Source organism: Sminthopsis crassicaudata, chromosome 3 (assembly GCF_048593235.1).
Source record: "Sminthopsis crassicaudata isolate SCR6 chromosome 3, ASM4859323v1, whole genome shotgun sequence".
Lineage (NCBI taxonomy): Eukaryota > Metazoa > Chordata > Mammalia > Dasyuromorphia > Dasyuridae > Sminthopsis > Sminthopsis crassicaudata.
In genome coordinates, this window is record NC_133619.1 from 593758791 (window position 1) to 593780584 (window position 21794).

The window sequence follows — 21794 nt, forward strand, 5'->3', positions numbered from 1 at the left end:
AAGGGTAGTGCAACGTTAGTTGAAGAGTTCAAGCAGAGTTAAAGCTGCTGTAGGGATCATTCACAGGATTTCATAAGGAATCCTGTAAATTGACTAGAATCTTAGAATTAGAAGGAACTTTGGAAGCTATTCTAACTCCATACCTGAGAAGAAATCCCTGTATGATAAACCAAACCCAATGAATGATCAGGTAGCCTCTATTTAAAGATCTTTGAGAGTAGTGAAATACCCACTGGCTCCCAAAGCAGCCTACTTTTTAATTATTAAAAAGATGGAAGGAAATACAAACAAGAAGGAAAGCTTTGAACATTACATTGAATTATTATATACATAAGAGGAAAAGGAAGGAGTTCATAATAGAGATTCACAGTTCTTTGCTTTCACATTTCTCTTTTGGTCTGTTTCATGATCATTTTATTTGGTGTTTGATAAATCCAGAATAAAGACAGTTCTTTTTTTATTAGGTTGAAATTTTCTCTCTGCTACTCTTTCTCCCTCTCAGTTTCTTCTAGGTCTGCGTAGGTTGAAATAGAACAGGTCTTTAAATATATGGATGGGCTCTTGAAGACAATTTAGATTCTTTGAGTCTAAACTACTTTTGACGCTGAATTAATTTAATTTACTTTCCCAAGAATTTTAAAATCATACTGGTGCTCTATATAACTATTGAATAGATCTGGGTCCATTCTCATTTTAGTGACAGACAGAAATGAAAGTCTTGCAAGGTAGATGGAAATGGTTTTCTTGCAGAGCACTCTGTGGGCAGAGTATTGAGCAAGCTTGTTTTTTGACCCTCATGGTTCCTTAAAATGTTTGCAGAAGTGCAAGGTTCTTATTTACTTTTATTTTCGAATGGTAGAACTGAGCCTTCCCTACATATGAAAAAATGCCTGCAGCCTTACCAGAAGTACACATCCTCCTTTCCCAGAAGGCCCCATTGTAGCTATACAAGCCAATGCCCTCAGGGATGTTGAAAGGTTATGGGAATGAGGACTTTAAAATACACACCATCCACACATTCTAATCGCCTTTGCTTTGGCTTTTATGTTTCACAACATGGCTAATGCCTGACCTAAACTTAAAATGAAATGGTGTGTGTGTGTGTGTATGTATATGTATGTATGTGTGTGTGTATGTTTGATTGAATTTATCTCTTTTGCTTTAGGTTCCTGAATGAACTGCTTTTTTATGGGGCCAGTCTTTTTTCAATATGGCTTCAATGTTGGTCAGCACATTCTGCCTTAGCAAAAATCAGTAATTATTCTATTTCTTCTGTTTGTTGAAGCATGAATTCTAAATGATCATCTATCAAATTTACAAAATTAGCTTCTTTTTCTTCCAAAAGTGGAGTCAAGACAGTTGTTTTTTGGTTAATTAAGATGATGGAACACAGGATCTAAGTATCTGAAGAACTTTCCAGATACATCAGTGTTTCCCATCCCAAACTTTGGTTCAGGCCATTAAAAAAAAGTCAGTTGTCTACTGTGGACCACTCTGGCTTTGATAGCCTCAGCATTGCAGTTTTGAAGACAGAGAATGCAAAGTCTCAGACGAGGGAGCAAGATTCAGAAGAGAAAGATAGTTCTTTTAACTATATGAGTCTTAAGGGATGGGATCTAAGTTTGACCACAAGAGACAAGAAGGTACTTCTTACCTCTTCTTTGAAGGGACAGGAGACTCTGGATATGGAACATTGCACAAAATGTCTGAATTTTTGATATGGTGATTAGTTTTTCTGAACTGATTTTTCCCTCTCTTTTTTATTCTTTGTTACAATAAATTAATCCCTTAGAGGAAGTTTGGAGAGTTATGTTAGAAAATGTAGGTAATTATTAAAATATCTTTTAAGTTTAAAAGGATTTAAAAATATGGGAACTTTTATTATAGAATATTGTGGATCAATAAAAATATCCCATAAATTTATAGCTAAGAAAAATCCTAATCTAGTCATACCCTTAACTGCGTTGATGAGGTCCAGAGAGGAGAATGAAACTTGCTCCTCAGTCATACACCCAGCATCTGTTGCTAAGTAGCCATGTGACTGTGGCCTCAGTTTCCTTATTTGTAAAGTGAGAGGAATCAGTGTTCTTCTGGGGTGTCTTAAACTTGCCTATATTAACATCTCATTCAATTTAAAATTCAAGAATTTATTAGAATATCTTTCCTTAGACTTTTAGAAACTGGAATATGACTAAACAACCAAGCCAACAAACCTGGATATAAGCTATAAGGGATTAATTCTTGGCACAAACAAGGCACAAAGTAAGTATGCTAAACATATTTTTTCTGAAGACTTGGGTTCGAATTTCTCCCACTTCCTTGCCTCTGACTGGCAAGTGTAACCTCTGTGAGCCTTGTTTTCATCAAGTATAAATGAAGGAGATGGACTAGATGGCTTCTAAGCTATCTCTTAAAACCCTAAATCTGTGATCTCATGATTTCCATTTTAAACATAATTTTCTTGGGGTTGTATATTGTGCATTTTACTATAGCATTAATCATCCATACCTGTGATTTTAAGCAGTGAGGACTAATAAAAAAGGACAATGTTATGGAAGAAAAATATTGGGCTTAAAAATCAAAAGACTTGGGCAGGGGAAGGAAATTCCACACCTTACCTTTACCAGTTACTACATATGTGACATTGGGTAAGTGACTTTCTTTCTTTGGATCTCTGGGTCTTCATCTGTAAAATGAGAGAAAGGGACGAAATTCTATGACCCATTAGTGCTATGATACTCAAATGAAGATTTTCAATACTGAGAAAATCTCAGTCATCAGGAAGGATTTAGTTACCTTTGTTTTACTAAGGTAAAGTAAGGTAAGAAATTGGATGAGAACATCAAAAGAATGATTTTCAACAACCTATGTTGAAACATATAAGGACTTTTCTTCCCTGACTTAACTTGTTTCTGTGAATTTTGTTCATCTCAGCAATTCTGAGGAAAGTCAGGGGAGATAGGGACCATTTCCAATCAGATGATTTGGGGCTCTAGTAGCTATTGATAACTTGTTGGTTGGGAGACTCTCTTTCCCCCTGGAAACTCATAAATAAAGGTTATGTTCCTAGTTTAGCCCACCAAACAGCTCAGATTTCTAGGAATATTTGTCTATTTGCAAAGTGCTTTCCTTGGAACAACTTTGAGATTGTACAAAATGTGTATGTGACATTATTTGATCCTCACAATGAGCATATATGATCCAGAATGTAAATATATCCATTTTACCAAGGAAGAATCAGGCCCAGAAAGGGTAAGTGGTATGCCCGGGGGCTTCATGGGTACTAAGTGGTAGAGGGACAATTCAAATCCAATTCTTTAGTCACCAATCCAGGGCTGTTGTCACTACTACAGAAAGGAGAAAAGGAGCAAAAGTTATTGCCTATCTGTTTCTGGTATATTTATAACCTTTTGAGAGAGATAAGTAGATCTTAGATATAAAGTCACAAGTGATTCAAGTGTTGTTTTGTAACATGCTCAAATTTGTGCAGCAAAAGAATTGAATAGACTGACATCAAGATGGTGCAGAAACATATTTAACTCTCTCTTACTTTTGGAGAGGCCTGTCCCCTCTTTGCACCTCGGCATCCCCATTCCTAAAACAAGCTCAGTGAGCTGGAAAGTTCCTTCCAAATTCGGACATTCTGTGACTCCATTATCCAGATTGTTACTAAAGAATGTGGTTCTGAGATCTCCTGAATGTCATTGAGACCCCCTAAAATCTGGTGGTTATCATGGAACCACTGAGAATGCTAGTGGCAGCAACAAGAGAGAATACTACAGAGACCATTTCTGTTGATTGTTCAGAAGTGAGTGTTCAAAAATAAGTTTTCTTTTCTCTTTTTGTAAAATGGATTGACAGAGGCACAGAGCCATGAAGTTAGTGAAGATTTTAGCCAGGCAGTGTAAATGTAGGGCTCAATCGCAGAACTCCCTGTTCCCTGACTGGTGCTTTTAGCCATTCTTGTATTAACCCTGAGAAGCTACATTCCTAAATTATCTAAATCCTCAAGTATATGATTTTTTGATATGATTGATGTCATTTGCTGGAGTATAACTCTGCTGCTATGGTATGGATTGTAAATTACTGTTATTTTGCTTTGAATGTTCTTAATCTCTTCAGCTTCTTGGTGCTGTGGTCAGTGGTTAGCCATGGATCTGGAATGAGGAGCAACAGAGATCAAATTTGACCCAAGCACTTGCTAGCTGTGATTTCTTTCTCAATTTCTTCATCTTTAAAATGGGAATAATAATAATAATAGTACCTACCTTTCAAAGTTGTTGTGAGCACCAACTCTTAATGCTTATTTTCTTCCTTCTGCATAATATTTTACATAGTTCATCTCTCTTTTCTTCAAAGCATCCCTTGTTCAACTCTTCCCATTTCTTCAGATAGTTGTTTCCTCCTTTGTGTATTATTATTGCTAGTTGTCTTTGGGTTGTGTTATCTTTCATTGTACACCTTTCCCTTATCAGATAAAACAAATTAATGGACCTTGTAGCACTAGCAGAATCATGCACTTTTTCTTTAGGCTTCTTGAATTGTGTGAATGGAGGTGTTTAGAGAGTTGCTGCAGCTAAGTGAGTATATAATGGAGGTTGTAAAGGATACTTAACAAAAAAAAGCTGCTTAATTTTTTTTTTTTTAATATCTTTATTTTTTTCCCCCGTGAGCCTTCCAACCAGTGATCTTTTATTCTTCAGCACTAACAAACACTAAATCCTTTCTCAGGAGGGACTAAACTTGCTCATTTTAAAGAGGGTTTTAGACATTTTTACTTCTGTCTTCTATTTCCCTTATCCCAGAAAATGGCAGTTATAAAAAAAAGGGCAAAGTTTGAGAGCCACCATTGGCAGCTAAAAGGACTTTCTAGGCTAAATATTAGTTTAGAAGGAGCTTATAGCAAATACTCATTGTTTACCAGTTGAATCTGAGCTTCTCTAGATATACTAGCCATGATGCCTTAGAGTAATGCAACCTGTCTACCGACTTAGCTTTGCCCAGTCACATCCCACTCTCTCTGCTCATCTATCTCTTTAGGGAAAGAAAACATAACTATCTGTTCAGAACATAGAATCTTGGAGTTGGAAATGACATCAGAGGATATTTAATCTATCCTTACTGTGCAAATCACCTCAACTGTGTCCCTAAGAAGCAATCATTTATTCAGCTTCTGCTTGAGTACTTATGTCATGGTAAGCTCACTATCTCCCAAGGTAATTCATTACATTTTTAGATTGCTGTAATTTTTGTTAAGTTCAAAATTTAGAATTCTCCTGAATGAGTATTTCCTCTTCCATGTGACAGCACTTCAGCTGTTTCAAAAAAATCATCATATGCCCCATTCCAAGTCTTTCCTCCAATTTTTTCTTTATTTTCCCAATAGTATTTTATATTTCCAATTACATGTAAAGCTGGCTTTCAACATTCATTTTTGTAAGTTTTTGAGTTTCCCTTTCCCCAATCAGTCTTATTGATATATAATATATATCTTATTGATATATAAGACTATACATGCATAGTCTTTTTAAACATATTTCCATCTTAGAAATCATAATTGTGGGGAGGGGGAATCGGTACAAAAGGGAAAAATCACAAGAAAGAAAAAGCAAACAAAAAAAGATGAAAATTGTTTGGTTCTACATTCAGTCTCCATAGGTTCTCTCTTCATGCAGATGGCATTTTCTATCCCAAATCTATTGGAATTATCTTGGATCATTGTATTGCTGAGAAGAGTTAATTCTAGCATAGTTGATCATCATATAATCTTGCTGTTACTGTGTTCAATGTTCTCTTGGTTCTATTCATTTCACCTAGCATCAGTTCATGTCTTTCCAGGCTTTTCTGAAATCAGCCTGCTTATCATTTCTAAAAAATAATAACATTCCATTACATTTGTATATTATATGCTATAACTTATTTAGCTATTCCCCAGCTGCTACGAAGATTTTTGCACATTGTGAATCCTTTCCTCTCTTTTATGATCTCTTTGGGATACAAACCCTACTTGAGTGAGACTGCTGGATCAAAGGATATGCATTGTTTTGTAGCCCTTTGGGCATAGTTCCAAATACCTCTCTTAAAATGGCTGGATCACACAAGTGCAAAAATGTTTGTGGCAGCCCTTTTTGTTGTGGCAAGGAACTGGAAATTGAGTGGATGCCCATCAGTTGGAGAATGGCTGAATAAGTTATGGTATATGAATACTATGGAATGTTATTGTTCCATAAAGAAGGATAAATAGGTTGATTTTAGAAAGGCCTGGAAAGACTTACATGAATTGATGCTGAATGAAGTGAGCAGAACCAAGAGAACCTTGTAGAGAGTAATAACAAGATTATGTGATGATCAACTATGGTTGATCTTTTCAACAGTGAGGTAATTCAAGGCAATTCTAATAGACTTCTGATGGAAAATGCTAACTATATCTAGAGAGAGAATTGTGAAGACTGAATGTGGATCAAAGCTTAGTATTTTTACTTTTGTTGTTATTCTTGTGTTTTGTTTGTCTTTTCCTTTCACGGGTTTTTTTCCTCTTTATCTGATTTTTCTTTCACAGCATGATGAATAATGAAATGTATTTAGAAGAATTGCACATATTTAACTTGGACTGCTTGATGTCTTGGGGAGGAGGGCAGGGAAAAGAGAGGGAGAAAAATTTGGAATACAAGATTTTGCAAAAGTGATTGTTGAAAATTATCTTTGTATTTGGAAAAATAAAATGCTATTAAATTTTTAAAACAAGCAAACAACAAAAAAAGAATTTTTAAAAAGGGCTGGATCAGTTCACAACTCCATCAACAATGAATGTGTTCCAGTTTTCTCTCATTCTCTTCCAAGAACTAATGTGTTTTCTTTCTTTTCTTTTCTTTTCTTTTTTTTTTCTTTTCTTTTCTTTTCTTTTCTTTGCTTTGCTTTGCTTTGCTTTGCTTTGCTTTGCTTTGCTTTGCTTTGCTTTGCTTTGCTTTGCTTTGCTTTGCTTTGCTTTGCTTTGCTTTGCTTTCCTTTCCTTTTCTTTTCTTTGCTTTTCTTTTCTTTTCTTTTGTTTTCTCTTTTCTTTTCTTTTCTTTGCTTTGCTTTGCTTTGCTTTGCTTTTCTGGCTATGAGGCAATTGGGGTAAAGTGACTTGCCCAGGGTCACACAGCTAGGCAGTAATAAGTGTCTGAGGTCACATTTGAACTCAGTTCCTCCTGACTTCAGGGCTGGTGCTCTATCCATTGTACCATCTAGCTGCCCCAACTAATATGTTTTTAATCTTTCATTTTCCTGAATGAACAATTGTAGATATTTCTCCCAAATACTTTAATATATTAGGATAAAGTCCTACTAGTAGAGTCTCTGGGTTTACAACTCGGATCAGTTTTGTGATTCTTAGACTTACTTGTTACATGTAACACTCCCAAGGATTTGCCATCAGTCTGCAGTCACACCAACAATGTATTAGTATCTATTTCCTCACAGTCCTCCAACAGCATTCAGCTGCCAGGCCTTCTTTGACAACTTTTCTGACTTGGGTAGAATCTGACAGAGATTGTTTTCAGCTGGCATAGCCTAAGAAGCCAGAATCACCTCTACGACATGACAAAGCAATAGAGAAAGGCTTTTCTGGAAAGTCCTAAACATATTAATAATGTTTGTTCAATGAATGAATGAATATAATCTTGTGTGTGTGGTACCACCCTAAAGGAAACTAAGTCACTAATTATATTCTGTCACTGCTCTAAATAGTATAAAGTTGTATAAGTAAAGACTACGTTGGGGGAAAGGTTTTTGTGTTTTTTTCATGGTGTTATTATTGATATTTCTGTATTGGAGCCTTGTGTTATGGCACTGCCAGTTTTGTGGCCAGTCCCATGTGTTCCTTAGAGGGTACAAAATGACTATGATTACCTTAGAATATCATGTAGAGAATTGATAAGATTCTAACAGTAGGCTAAATGATTAACAGTAATCTCCTTCTTGGTGTAAACTAGGAAGCCAGCAGGGAGGCCACTATAACTGACATGTAATTCATGCTCTTTGCATCTAGTTTTGCTCTTAACATGATGATAAAAGTTAGCCAACCATGAATACTCAAGGAGTCAATGCTGCTGACTTTTTATGTGAAATGTGATTTTTTTTTTTTTTTTTACTGCTTTTGAAACCTAAATTTTACAGCTTCTAAGTGAGAATAGCAGTGTGAAAACAATACATAGTTCTCCAGGAATCCTCCTTTGCCCAAACCTAGGTATTGACTTGACCATGATCTATGTGTGTCTGTTTATCTGCACTGATGCTTGTAATTTGAATTTGATCCTGAGCAATTGGGCATTTTGAAAAAACCATATATGTATCTGTAGACAGATGCTCAGTTTAACTGTTATTTGGTGACATGAAGGTATGGAAAGCTTGCAGTGTAGCAGAGATTGAACTTGGAATGGAGTTTTGAGACCCCCTTCTGTCACTTTTTAGTATTAAGGATCATGGAGCTCACCTATTCTAACTCCCATTGTTGACAGAAAAGCTGAATCTCTGGAGGTAAAGTACCTTGCTCAAAATTTCACATAGGTAATAAGTAGCATAGTCTATATCTGAACACGTCTTCTGATTCCCCCTTACCTATCTGGGACTCAGTTTTTTAGGGGAGAGTTGCCCTGTGAGATCTAGAAATCTCTTTCCAATTCTTGACATTCTGGTACAATACCTTGTGGTGCTGTACTGAGTTGAGACTTCAGGTAGAATGAATCCCACCTGATGATTGTAAAAAATGTTTGGGACATCTGTTTAGATATCAGCCTAGCACCTAAATACTTTTTATATAAAGAAGATTGTCATTTATGATTGATTTGAATTCTAAAATCTAAAGCCCACCTTTCCCAGCATTATTTATCTCTTTCAGAATTTCTGTCAACCACTGCAGTTTTATAATCTGGTATCTAAAATCTGCAAAGTTTCACTATTGCTATCTTAAGGACAAGACCTATTTGTTTTGAGGAGAATAGTGTCAGACACTGGACTATAGAAAATAACTCAGTGTCTCTTCTCCTTTGATCCTCCTTAATGTAACACTGTCGTTTTGTTACTGGCATTATATTTGTGGAGGTTCTATGGTAAATGTCTATAATTTTAAATCACTTCTTTCCCTTTGTGACTTCCAAAGAGGAGATGACTAGTAATTAAGTGCAATTACAAGATTTTATCCTAATCCATTGCAGAATGTTAAGGGGAATGATTCTGTACTGGTTTTTGTTTGCAGTACGTGTCTGAGAATCTCATTGTATTGAAGTAGGATTGTAAAGTATTTGGTCTAATTTGTTCCTATGGCTTAACCAAGCGGGGACACTGACCGAAGTGGAACACAGCCTGTTAACATAGCACTGTTACTTGTTTTGTAAACCTTGGAGAAGGGTGGGAAAGACCATAAAGAAAAACCTGAGTTTCATCGTGGGTATTGGGCTTTACCTCTTCGTGTCTCTTATTGTTCAGTCATGTTTGACTCTGTGATCCCATTTAGGGTTTTCTTGGGAAAGATATAGGAGTGATTTGCCATTTCCTTCTCCAGCTCATTTTACAGTTTAAGAAACAGAGGCAAACAACTTGTCTGGAGTCACACAGCTAATGAGTATCAGAGGCTAAATTTGAATTCAGGAAGATAGTCTTTCTGGCTCCAGGTCTAGCACTGTATCCACTGTACCAACTATCTGTGAGTTACTGGTAGGAAAACTGAGCAATTGTAAAATCCTTTAATATAGGAGACTAGTAACTAGTAGCAGCTACCAGACTCAGTGGAAGATTACATTGCTTTCCTGACCCTCTTGGGCTTTTTCTTCTCATTTAATTATAATACAGCCTATGAGTTTGGGTTCTGATGTTGCCAAATAACAGGCAAAGAAAGCTTGTTGGTGCTCCCTACTAGTTTGAAGAAACTAATAAAAGGTATATTCCATTGAGCTTCTCTGGTCTCTATTCTTATGGGAACATAGAAGTTTTATGGCATTCTTCTCTTTTGGAACCCGCTCTATGGACAGTCTTGCCCAGTATAATAAATAACCAGCCCTTTCCCTGACCCTCCTCATAGGACCACGATGGGCCTCCTGGAACATTGGTGTATTCATCTGTATCCGATGTGCAGGAATTCACAGGAACCTCGGTGTGCACATTTCCAGGGTGAAGTCAGTCAACCTAGACCAGTGGACACAAGAGCAGATTCAGGTAATGGAAACAGCCCAGTTAGCACAGCTGCCACAAACATGAAGGCTGGTAAGCATTCCTTTCCCTGGAGGGTGGGTCACCAAAGATATTAGGTGAATGCAGAGGTCACAGAGCACCTTTCATTTGGGAACGCTCTCTGTTGGAGGCAGTAAATAAACTATATGGTAATTAGTGTCTGGTGTCTTAGGTAGTAGATGGTTATCAGGAATTATTGTGGCCAAAAAATATGTCTTCTGGTGATGAGACTTTCCAAGCTTAGCCAGGCTGGTCTTCAGCTAATGGACGTAGTTTCTTCCTGGACCCATACTTGAAGGCTTTCCTCCTTGGTAGCAAAACTTGTGCTCCATCTTCAAGAGCTCAAGGTTTCTTCCACACGAAGATTAGGTGTTAGAAAAGGATTGTAGTGGAGAAGTAAAAAAGTGAAAGTGTCTTTTAAACTGCCTTTGGGTCAAAACAAACTATTTTATCAGTGGGTTGTGATTTTGTTGGTGGAGGGGAATATTTGTAAGGATAAAATTTCAGATGATTGATATATTGACATGATGACAATCAAAACTTGGTTTTCTGTCTTTAAAAAGCAGTATAACCAAATGGAAACTTCTGGTTTTTGAGAGAGTGGATATGGATTTAGGAGACGTATATGTAGTTTCTGCCACTTGTGAAGCAGAGCAGGCTTTTCCCCTCTCTGGATCTCAGTTTTCCCTTCTGTAAAATGAGGAACTTGAACTCGGCAGTCTCGAAGGTCCCTTTTAGTTCTAAAAGCCTTTGACTCCCTCTGAATTTTCTCCCCAGTCTCTTTGGGATAATCTAGGCAACTGAATCAATGCCAAAGCTAGGAAGGGACTCCACCTTACACTTTGTCTGACTTTCTTTACAGGGTGTGGGTAAGCAGTGTGTTCCTGTGAAAATTATATATCTATGTAAAACTTCATATATTTACAAGGATCATTTCAGTCTTGCATGTGCCCATTTTTTCCCTGCAGACTGCATGCTGGGGCTCTTCTTGGGAAGTGATTCAGAGTCCTAGAATGACAGTATGCCTTACCTGGGCTCTTGCTGCACTTCAGTTACAGAGCTGGGATTTTAACTACAGGCTACCCTCAAAAACCCCATTTCCCAAGAGATGTGTGAGACTGTTTTTATCTCCTTTTGGGTTGACTGAAGTGTCAGTACTTTGGCACCAAAGGGATAGTTTTTTCAGGGTAAGTGTGCATGTGGACTATTAGAGACATAGGATATCAGGCTCACCTTTTCCTAGGGACACTCTGAAGCTGTGTAGATAGCTGCTCTTTTAACTGGCCTCCTCAATGAGATAGAAGCCCAAAGGGGAGGAGGCAGGTCTTCAGTAGGATATTAGTATCATCCCTTCTAAGGAACATTAGGTTTCAGTGCTGTCTTTGAATTGCAGTGCATGCAAGAGATGGGGAATGGGAAGGCCAACCGACTGTATGAGGCCTACCTACCTGAAAACTTCCGGCGACCTCAGACAGACCCGTATCCTTTCTGATCTGTGACTCTGTGCACCGTGGAGGCTGGTGATTGAACATTGCTTCATCTCGAATTTGGAGCAGCTATGTGGGGACCATTCTGTGCAATTGAACACCCCAGACCTTTCCTGATAGCAGAAACTTCATGTGTCATATTACTGAGGGAAGTATTCTGTCCAGAAATTGATTTCTAAGCCAAATGTTCCTAGTCAGAATTTTAGTGGGTTCATTGTTCATTCTCTCACATGTTATCATCTCTGATCATTGAGAAATCTATGAAATCATGGTAAGAGAAAGTAGTTTACTGTTCTCTTTCTGTCCATACAGTCCAAAATGCTTTCACATGCAATCATTTCAACTCATTCTTTCTACCCAATCTGTGAGAAAATTAGAGCTGTTGACTAGTTTACTTGTTTGGGGAGGAGGGAACAGCAGAGAATGCTAAGTATTAAAAAATAGAATATGTGCTGTGTTTACCACCTGCCTTTAAAGTGTATTTCAGAAGATTTTCTTTTTCTTTGTTTGGGAGAACCTTCCATGAACTCAGATCCCACCTCTGTTCTGCCTTCGTTTTAGAAGATGATATGACAGAGAAAATGCAATCCTTGTTGTCCATCCCTCTGGCAATGGTTCTCTCTAGCTGGCTAGGCCACTCTTCAGAACACAGAATCAGTGTTCATGAGTAGCCCTACACTCAAAGCTTTTTTAGTGGTTAGGTCCTATCAGAGGTTGTGCTCCAGTGGCTGTGCCTTCAAGAGGTTTCACATGCATCAGACTAGGAACTTAGTGGAGGCAAGTTTCAATGGCAGACTGTTCACTTTAGCTATTCACAAGGATCATAAATAATGAGATACTGATAAACTCGAATGAATTATGGTTAAAGGATAGGAGGTTTATTCCCAAAAACTGGACATGAGATACCACAAGAAATGTGGGAAGACCAGGTAGAAGGAAAGTCTCTTTTGAGAGTGGGGAGGAAATGAGAACTTGTTGGGAAAAGGAAAAACAAGGAAGTGGCACATTAATATCTTTTGTTTTTACATCTCCTACATTTCTCAGCTCTAGTAGTTTTTTTTTTTTTTTTAATTAGTGTCCACCATCCTTGTTTACTTCATCCTTAATCAGCTGCTTTCAGAGCTGTAGAAGGATTTATCAGAGATAAATACGAGAAGAAGAAGTACATGGACCGAAGCCTGGACATCAATGCATTTAGGGTTTGTTTTATGTCTTTCCGGTTATTTTAATAAGCTTATAAATGAGGTTATCCAAAAAAAGAATCTGGAAATCACCTTGCAAGAGACTCGCAAACCACCAATACCCAGCTCTTTAAATGTCAGAAGGAGGAAGGAAGTTAAATAGAGAAATATGGGGCCATCTGATTTAGGTGGGAGGTGTTCTAAAGCTAAAAGAGACTGGATTCTGTGGTTGATTTATACCAAGTTTGATGTCAGGAAATTCCCACTTTCATGTTGTCTCCTTGGACCTTAGCAAGTACAAATTACTAGATAATAAAAGGTAAAAATATAGATAAATTGTTCTCTAAATTAACAAGGCAAGACAAGTTCATGTGCCAGGGAACTGTGCTAAGAGTGGATGATACAAAGAAAGACAAAAAAAACTAATCTCCACCTTCTAGTTTGCTGGGAAAGACAACATCCAGACAATAATGTATAACTAAGCTCTGTCCAAGATAGTGAAAGTAATCAATAGAAGGAAGGTAGCAGGGGCAGCTAGGTGGTGCAGTGGATAAAGCACCAGCCTTGAATTCAGAAGGACCCGAGTTCAAATCTGGTCTCAGACACTTAATACTTCCTAGCTGTGTGACCCTGGGCAAGTCACTTAACCCCAGCTTCAGGGGGCGGGGGGAAGATTTGAAGGAAGGTAGCAACATTGAGGGTGTTCAGAATTTCGTTTAGAAAGTAGGACGTTAGCTGGCTCCTGAAGAAAACCAGGAAATGGAGATGTGAAGGTTGTCCTCCACTCAGTGAAAATGCCTAATTAGGGTAGGATAGGATAGTTTTGTTCAAAGAATAGCAAGGAGATTCAAGTAGATCCTTAGACCAAATCAATAAAATAAATCTAGATAAAAATGCTAAGAAGGGATGGTAAACAAAATAATTTTGTCTAACTGTTGGCCTAAGTGTGAACCTGTTATTACAAATGGCCATTATGCCATGATGATTGTCAAAATTGCTCCCATGGCAGAGGAGGGCTCTAATGGAGGATCTGGGAACTACTAAATAATAAATCTTATTTCCAGATCCAGGAGTCTTGTGAGGTCTATAATAAGCATTCAGGATTGTCAAATATGGAAAGAAAGCCTATTGGTGAGAAAACAGGATGAATTCATTAAGGACAAACATTTACCTAAGTAATCGGGCTTTTTAAGAAGATAAATAAGTTGAAGGGAAGTACTAGATATCATATATATCTAAAAACTTTTTTACTTTAAAGAGTGTCTTTTTAACAGGTGAATCCTTATAAACATTGCCTTTCCTGAATGCTGATCTGACTAAGATTGTCAGATATAGTGATAAATGGAAACTTCTGTAGACAAAGATATGGAAAGAGTGGGGTTCTTCAGAGGTCAAAGCAGGAGCCAGTCTTATTTAGTATATATTTCCATGAGTTCAACAGACTGAGAACCCAGTGCAAAGAATTGCATAAGGTGATGAAGAGTACACAGCACTTGCCCTCAAGGAGCTCACATTCAATGAGAGGGATGTGACCCACATAGAAATGAATATGAGGAATGTTCTAGGAGCAAAAGAGAGCCAGGCAAAGTCTGAGGAATTTGAGAAAGGAAAGATCTCTTTTTCCTTGAAGGAGAATAGGATGAAAATGCTTCTAGGAAGAAGTAGCAACACATGAATTGGGGCTTAAAGAAAAGAACCATAACCAGTGAGAGGAAAAGGAAAATGCTAGGGTGCTACTTAACATTTAATTCAGTGGAATTCAAAAAACCCATTTGCAAAAGTGTGAATGTAGGAAGGAACAGGACAAGAATGGAGGAAGGGCAAGAAAAAGTCATATGAGAAAGAGACTTGAGTGGGTTCATTGGAACCAAATTGTCTTATAGTTGAATATTAGGATTAGAAATGTAAATTTTTATAGGGAGGGGGACTGAATCTGATTTCGTGGGTCAACTCTCATGTGAGGAAACCCTGTCTGCTAAGAAAGGTCGGCATCATCTTTTCAGCATGTAGCCTTAAAGAATTGTCTGGGGTACTAAGAGATTTAGTGATTTTCCCATTATTTTCCAGAAGTGGGATTTGAACCCAGTTCTTCCAGGCTTCAGGCCCAGCTGCATATCCACTATCCCCTGCTGTTTCTCAGAGTCAACTTGTATAGTCTTTTTAAGAGATCTGGAGGTGGGAGAAGGCACTCCAACTTGTGAGTGACACCGATCTCATGTCAAGTAGTGAAAAAGCAGTGGGAATGTAAGATCACAGAAGATCTTGCTAGCCTTGGTTGAATGGGAAGTATAGTAATAGATATGTTTCAGTGTAGGTATTGTTTTGGAGAAAGATCCCAAAGTTTATGCATAGCTTGATGTGTTCAGAGCTGTCAGTAATGTCTCATGGCACATTGTTCCCAGAAGATAGCTATCCATTTTTAATCCATGGTAATAAAGACATCATTAAGAAGGATGCTGAGAGTAAAACAGATTGTTTTACTCATTGTGAATCAAAATCCAATTAGATATGAGCCAGAGGAACCTGAAAAAGAAAAACATTAAATAGAACCTTTTAAATTACATTTTTTATCAAATCTTATATATCTGCATTTGGAATTATGTCTTTTACAACAGTGCCATGGATCTCCAAAAAAATCTAGATTTAAATCCAGGGAACATCTTGGCTCATCTCTATATGAGCCTGTGAGGGAGGGAGTCACTTCCTTTCTCTCAGGCTGAGTTTCCTCATCTCTAAAATGAAGGTTAGATTAGAAGATTTTAAAGATTGCTTCCAGCTCTAAAAATCATAGGCTCCTAAGATTTTAAGGGGTGGGGGGAAAGGAAAATGTATGAAGATCAAGAGCTTAATAATCTTTAATCTGAAAAGATGACATCAGATTCAGGTAAAACATGGTCACAATCATTCAGGCTGACCAGTCCTACCTGATCTGAACAACTATATAAAATCCTGAACCATCCTTATTTTACCTAGTCCAGGAATGTTAGATTGAGAAAGGGGTGACGCCTTGGAAGAGGTGAATGTAGAACACAGAAGTCTTACTTGAGCAAACTAAGTAGTCATCTTGTAACTCCCAAGAGATGTAGAGGTGAGAAGAGATTTGGTTTTTAAACTGCTAGATGAAGATCCATGCTGGTGAGAGCTCATGTTTTTGTGACTTTTTGGGATTTCCATGGCCCTTGCCCTATGAGGACCCTCAGAGTGGGCACTTATTAGCCTTTTCATTTTCATTCTACACTTGGGGAAAGGGATGCTTCTAAGGACTCAGAATTGGCTAAGTGAGGGAGCCAGGATTCGGACTCCCAGCTTCAGACCCCCGAGTTGAGCTCTCTTGCTTCCGAGATGCCCCTTCCTTTTAAGTTCCTAAAGGAAACTCATCTCTGTAGGCGTATCTCATGTCTCTGTTGGATGAGCCATCCTTGGGGCTCTCTGAGACACAGTGCCCAGCAGGAGGCACTGCAGCTCCAGCGAGATGGCAGCAGCATGGCCTTGGTGGAACTCAGAGTCCCTCCTGGGGCCTGAGTTTGTAGTGCTTGGAATTGGTTCTAATCACTGTGGGTCTTACATGTTGTTCTGCTTTGTCAAATCCTTCCCAGAAAGAAAAAGATGACAAGTGGAAAAAGAGCAGTGAGCCAACTCAGGAGAAGAAAGTGGAGCCTGTGATTTTTGAAAAAGTCAAGATGGTGAGAGAGTCTCCTCTGTGACCCTGGGGCTCCCTTTTCTGCTCAGTCCTAGGTGACTTTGCTTTGCAGGGTTTCCCTTGGGACTAGGCAGGAATTTTGAAGCTCCATAAACAAGAGGTCCATTCCATTCTATTCCTAGCCCTGTGACTCTGGAGCATAACCCTTAGTGTTGGGTGGAAATGCCTTCCAACCCTCAAGCACTTGGCCAACTTCTCTTCCCTTCACCCTCCATCAGCCTTTCCTGACTTCTTGTTCTTTTGTGGGCCCTTTTAAATGGCCTCTTCTTCTCTTGGCTTTTCTGGACTTAAAAGATTAACTGTTTTGGTTTTCAATGTGCCTCCCATAGTACCAGAGTCCTTCGATTTTCCTTAGATGTGACCAAACCAGCAAAGTTTTGTCACTTTAGGTCACTTATCTCTTTCTTCTTGACATTATTTAATGTTGCTTTCTATTATATCCTGTCAGTTGCTCTGAATAATAGTAAATGTAGTCCAAAGAATATGTGTTGTTTTTTATAAAACATTTTAAAGAATTCTTTGGGGAAAAAAACTACTTCATTTCTTTAATAAACAACAACATTAATAATGTTTTTCATTTTAGCCTCAGAAGAAGGAAGATCTGCAGCTACCTCGAAAAAGTTCCCCCAAAGCAATTGAGCCTGTAATGGACTTGTTGGGCCTTGGTAAGGGTTATGCATTCCCTTTCTTTCCTGATCTAAAAAACTCTGCTTTTGTTGCTTTGGAGAGCAGCTGGGGCTAGCTTTCTTTCCTGGAGTTTGCTGCCATACCTTAAATCACCTCAGATGTATTCAGTGCCTATGTGCCCTGTGCTGGGAGTATAAAGATCCAGATGGCACAGGCTCTTTTGTCAAGGAGCTTACAGAATCCAAGAGGAAATACCATGTATATGAATATGATGCCAGGGTAAATGAGAAATTTGGGAAAAGGACATTTAGGAATATGAGAGAAACATCCTCCCCTCCACTGTTTAGCTGGGAGAGTAGGGACCATGAAGCTTTTGAAAATGGATGTTATAAATCCCCACCCTCTACTTTCTCACTCCAGGAGATGAGGTGGAACTCCTCAATACTTAACATTCTCTTTTTCTCAATATTAGCTTTTTATTTTCCAAAATACATGTAAAATAGTTTTCAACATTCACCCTTGCAAAACTTTGGGGAGAAGAAGGGAGAAAAATTTGGAACACAATCTCTCTCTTCCCCTAGACAGCAATTAATTCAATATAGGTTAGACATGTGGAATTCTTCTAAACATTTCCACATTTATCATTCTGCTCAAGAAAAATCAGATCAAAGGGGGGAAAAATGAGAAGGAAAAAAACAAGTAAACACATGACAATAACAAAAAGGCAAAAATACTGCTGTATTCCACATTTAGTCACCATAGTCCTCTGATGCAGATGGCTCTATCCATCACAAATCAATCTCAGTAAATATATTGAGCAGAAAATATTGACAAATATACATATTTTTAAAATAGTATTTTTCCCTAATACATTTAAAGACAGTTTTAACATTTACCTTTGCAAAACCTTGTGTTCCACATTTTTCTTTCTCTCTCCTCCTTTCCTCCTTCCCCAAGAAAACAAGCAATCTGATACAAATTAAACATGTGCAGTTCTTCTAAATGCATTTCCATATTCATCATATTGTGTAAGAAAAATCAGATCAAAAGAGAAAAAATGCAAAAAGAGGGAAAAAAAACCAAGCAGACAACAAGAAAGTGAAAATACTATACTTTGATCCATATTCAATCTCCATAGTTCTCTTTCTCTGGATGTGGGTGGAACTCTCCATCAGTCTCCTGGAATTACCTTGAATCACCTCATTGTTGTAAAGAGCCAAGTCCATTACAGTTGATCATCACATAATCTTGTTACTGTGCATGATGTTCTCTTGGTTTTGCTCATGTCACTTAGCATCAGTTCATGTAAGTTTCCCCAGGCCTTTCTGAAATCATCCTGCTGGTCATTTCTTACAGAACAATAATATTCCATAACATTCATATACCACAACTTATTCAACCATTCTCCAACTGATGGGTATCCACTCAATTTCCAGTTTCTACAAAGAGGGCTGCCACAAACATTCTTGCACATGCAGGTCCCTTTCCCTTCTTTCAGATCTCTTTGGGATATAAGCCCAGTAGTAGCATTGCTAGGTCAAAGGATATGCACAGTTTGATAACTTTTTGAGCATAGTTCCAAACTGCTCTCCAGAATGGCTGGATGTATTCAGTTTCCACCAACAATGTATCAGTGTCCCAGTTTTCCCACATCCCCTTTAATATTCATCATCCAGTCCCATCCTAGGATTCAAGACTTTACTAACAGGTTAACTCCTTGGCAGCGCTTGGACTGTAAGTGACTGGTTTATGCTTTAACCTCATCATGATTCATGGACCAGTATGGTGGTAGCTTTGGGATTCGTAGGGTTCCACACAGATCAGATCGTAAGCTTTCTGTCCCTTAGGAATATGTTTCATGAGTAATTGGGGAAAAATGAATTGTCTAGAGACCAACTATAATGATCCTGTGCTTACTTAGTCACATTGACTTTAGGTCACAGATGCACAACTCTTTGCTGGGCCTTTCCAGGTCAGATGATCTGGCAAGAACTTTTGTTCAACCTCAAGAACCCAAAATCATTCCCCAGTAGTGATCACTGGGAATGTTACCTCCCATCTAGCATCAAAAACAAGTGGTCATTGTTAGCATTTGCTTATGTTTTTGTGACTTGTGTCCTCTCTTTGTAGACGCTCCTGTGGCCTCCTACAGCATTGCAAACAGCAAGACTAGTAATACTCTAGAAAAGGATCTAGATCTCTTGGCCTCAGTTCCATCATCTTCTCTCTCGGACTCCAGAAAAGTGAGACTTTTGAATCTGGTCAGGCTTTGAAGCAATGCTGGGAGGGAAGAGTATTTAAAATTTTAAAACATCAAGTCCTTAGATGGGTTTGCTGCCTTATTCCTTAATTGACTTTACCCAACCAATTATGTCTTCTGTGTCCATCTCATCCACCAATGGCCTCTTGGTTTTATTTGTCTCTTGGAAAGTGAGAGTCCTCAAATGGGTTAGTATAAAGTTCTAAAGGCTGGCTGAGTCACTTTCTTGTGATCACCATCTTGGGGGGGGGGGGTGAGGAAGAAATAGCCATCCTGAAGAGCCCATGAAGCAGACAGCTTCAGGTTTATTTTTGGAGATGAATAACTTCATCTCAGAAAAGTTGAACTTTAAACTTCGAGTTGTTAGAGTTAGGGTCATTACTGACACTTGGGATGGGAAAGTAGATTGAGTTGTATTCCTTTGTTCCTGAGGTCCCTTCTCTTTTTGCTGTAAGGTTGTAGGATCCATGCCAACTGCAGGGAATGCCAGCTCTGTTCCTGAAAATCTGAACCTGTTTCCTGAACCAGGGAGCAAAGCAGAAGATTCAGGCAAGAAACAGCTCTCTAAAGACTCCATCCTCTCACTTTATGGATCACAAACTCCTCAGATGCCTGCTCAAGGTAAATTTCTTAGGGAAGGGAGCTTATTGGACATTTGCAATGTTAAAGAATAGATATGTGGAATTGATAGATTTTTTAAAAATTAATTTAGCAGTTGGAGGGGTATTTGCTACTAATGTAGCTTTAAGTACTTCTAAGCATTCTATCTTAAATGAATCTGTCTGACCCTTTTTGAGAAGCCACAAAATGGCAGCAGGCTGATGCCAATTTAACAAGTGCCATATTTCCAATTCATGTAATAAGAGATAGGGATCAGGCATAGGCCAGAGCCAGCCAAAGGAGGAAGGCACTGAGTTGTTGGGCTTGGCTTTAGCAACACTTAGTTAGTCATAAGCCAGGATGAGCTATTAAAGAATAGGGCCTTTGACAAGAGTGTGCCAGTCACTCACACTGTCTTAGGCTGTCTACTCAGACCAGCCTGGACATTAAAATCCATGTGGATAATCTCATAGCAAGCCTCTTGCTGGGAGGTATTTAGATATCGAGGTGAACTAGTAGTATTATAGCCAGACTGGCTCTGCCTATCCATGGACTTGAGACCCCTCAAAAAAATCCTACAGATTAAGGTATAGCTTTTTCCCTGCTTCCATTCTGCAGATGGGCCCTTTTGAGAACTTCATTAGTCTGTTTCAGACCTCTTTTTCCCTAGTATATCCACACACAGCTCTCTTATCCCTGTTGCCCGTTAGTGTTGTAGCTCCCTAAGAAGAGAGAATTATTTTTCTTCTCTAGATCCCCTTTACACAGTGACTTCTGTCCTTTTTTTTTTTTTTTTTTTTTGGGTGCAGACCTCTGACTTTATCAGGGTAGAAGGAGCTCGTGTAGAAATGGTTTCCACTGGTGGGGAATCAGCAACTTATTTGGACCCTGAGGAGTTTCATATTTGTCCAAGATCTTACAGTTAGTAGGATCAGAGACAGGACTTGAAATCTTTTTTTCCTGATTCCAGAATCAGAGGACCTGGTGTCAGATTTTCCTTCTACTCTTTACCACTTTTGTACCTATTAGCAAAGCTCTTCTCTCTGGGTCTCATTTCCTCATCTGTAAAAAGAAAGTATTGGGCTGGTTGATCTCAGGTCTCTTCCAATTTGGATATTCTCTGGTTCTGGTATTTTTAAATATCAGAATACTGATCAGAGTGTATATAAATAGCTGGGGGTGCAGCCCATGATGTGAGCCCTGGATAGGTGCAAGGGAAGAACAAACTCCACAAGGATAAAAGGTTTCTCAGAGGAGCTGAGACCTGAGCAGATTTGTGAGGAAGAGAAATCTGAAACGGAAGGAAAGAGCCCCAAAGGAAAGCAGCTTTAGGGGAGCTTAAGAGCAAGCTGGAGCAGAGAGGCAGGCAGCCACTTAGCTTTTTGGAGACAGGCAAAGTCACATCCCCTTCCTAAGCCTCAGTTTACTTATAAAATGGCAATGACAATTCTTGCATTGCTGACCTCCCACAGTCACTGTGAGGAACATGCTTCTAAGTGCTAGAGAAAGGAGAGCTGTTGTTACTCTGCTGTTAACCACCATTTAAAGGAGCTCAGGGCAGACCAAGAGAAGCATAACTGGTATGGGCATCTGGAAACCTGAGCCTGAGACCCAACTCTCGTGTGATGTAATAGGGACATGTTTCACGTCTCAAATCTCACAGGGTTGTTGTGGCTGCATCGGAGGTTCAACAACAGTCTTAGAGAAGAAAGTCCCTTTGTCTTTGGGATACC

At 38.7% G+C, this 21794-nt stretch overlaps 1 protein-coding gene across 1 annotated transcript in view; it reads left to right on the forward strand.

Annotated features, from left to right (window-relative positions):
- The window catches only part of SMAP2 (small ArfGAP2), a 52669-nt gene that overhangs the window by 24965 nt on the left and 5910 nt on the right, over positions 1-21794 (forward strand). The window contains exons 2-8 of the mRNA XM_074305263.1: positions 10058-10191; positions 11600-11685; positions 12814-12892; positions 16471-16557; positions 17158-17239; positions 19332-19444; positions 19917-20082. Coding sequence (XP_074161364.1) covers positions 10058-10191; positions 11600-11685; positions 12814-12892; positions 16471-16557; positions 17158-17239; positions 19332-19444; positions 19917-20082 — 747 coding nt within the window. The remainder of the gene's footprint in view (positions 1-10057; positions 10192-11599; positions 11686-12813; positions 12893-16470; positions 16558-17157; positions 17240-19331; positions 19445-19916; positions 20083-21794) is intronic.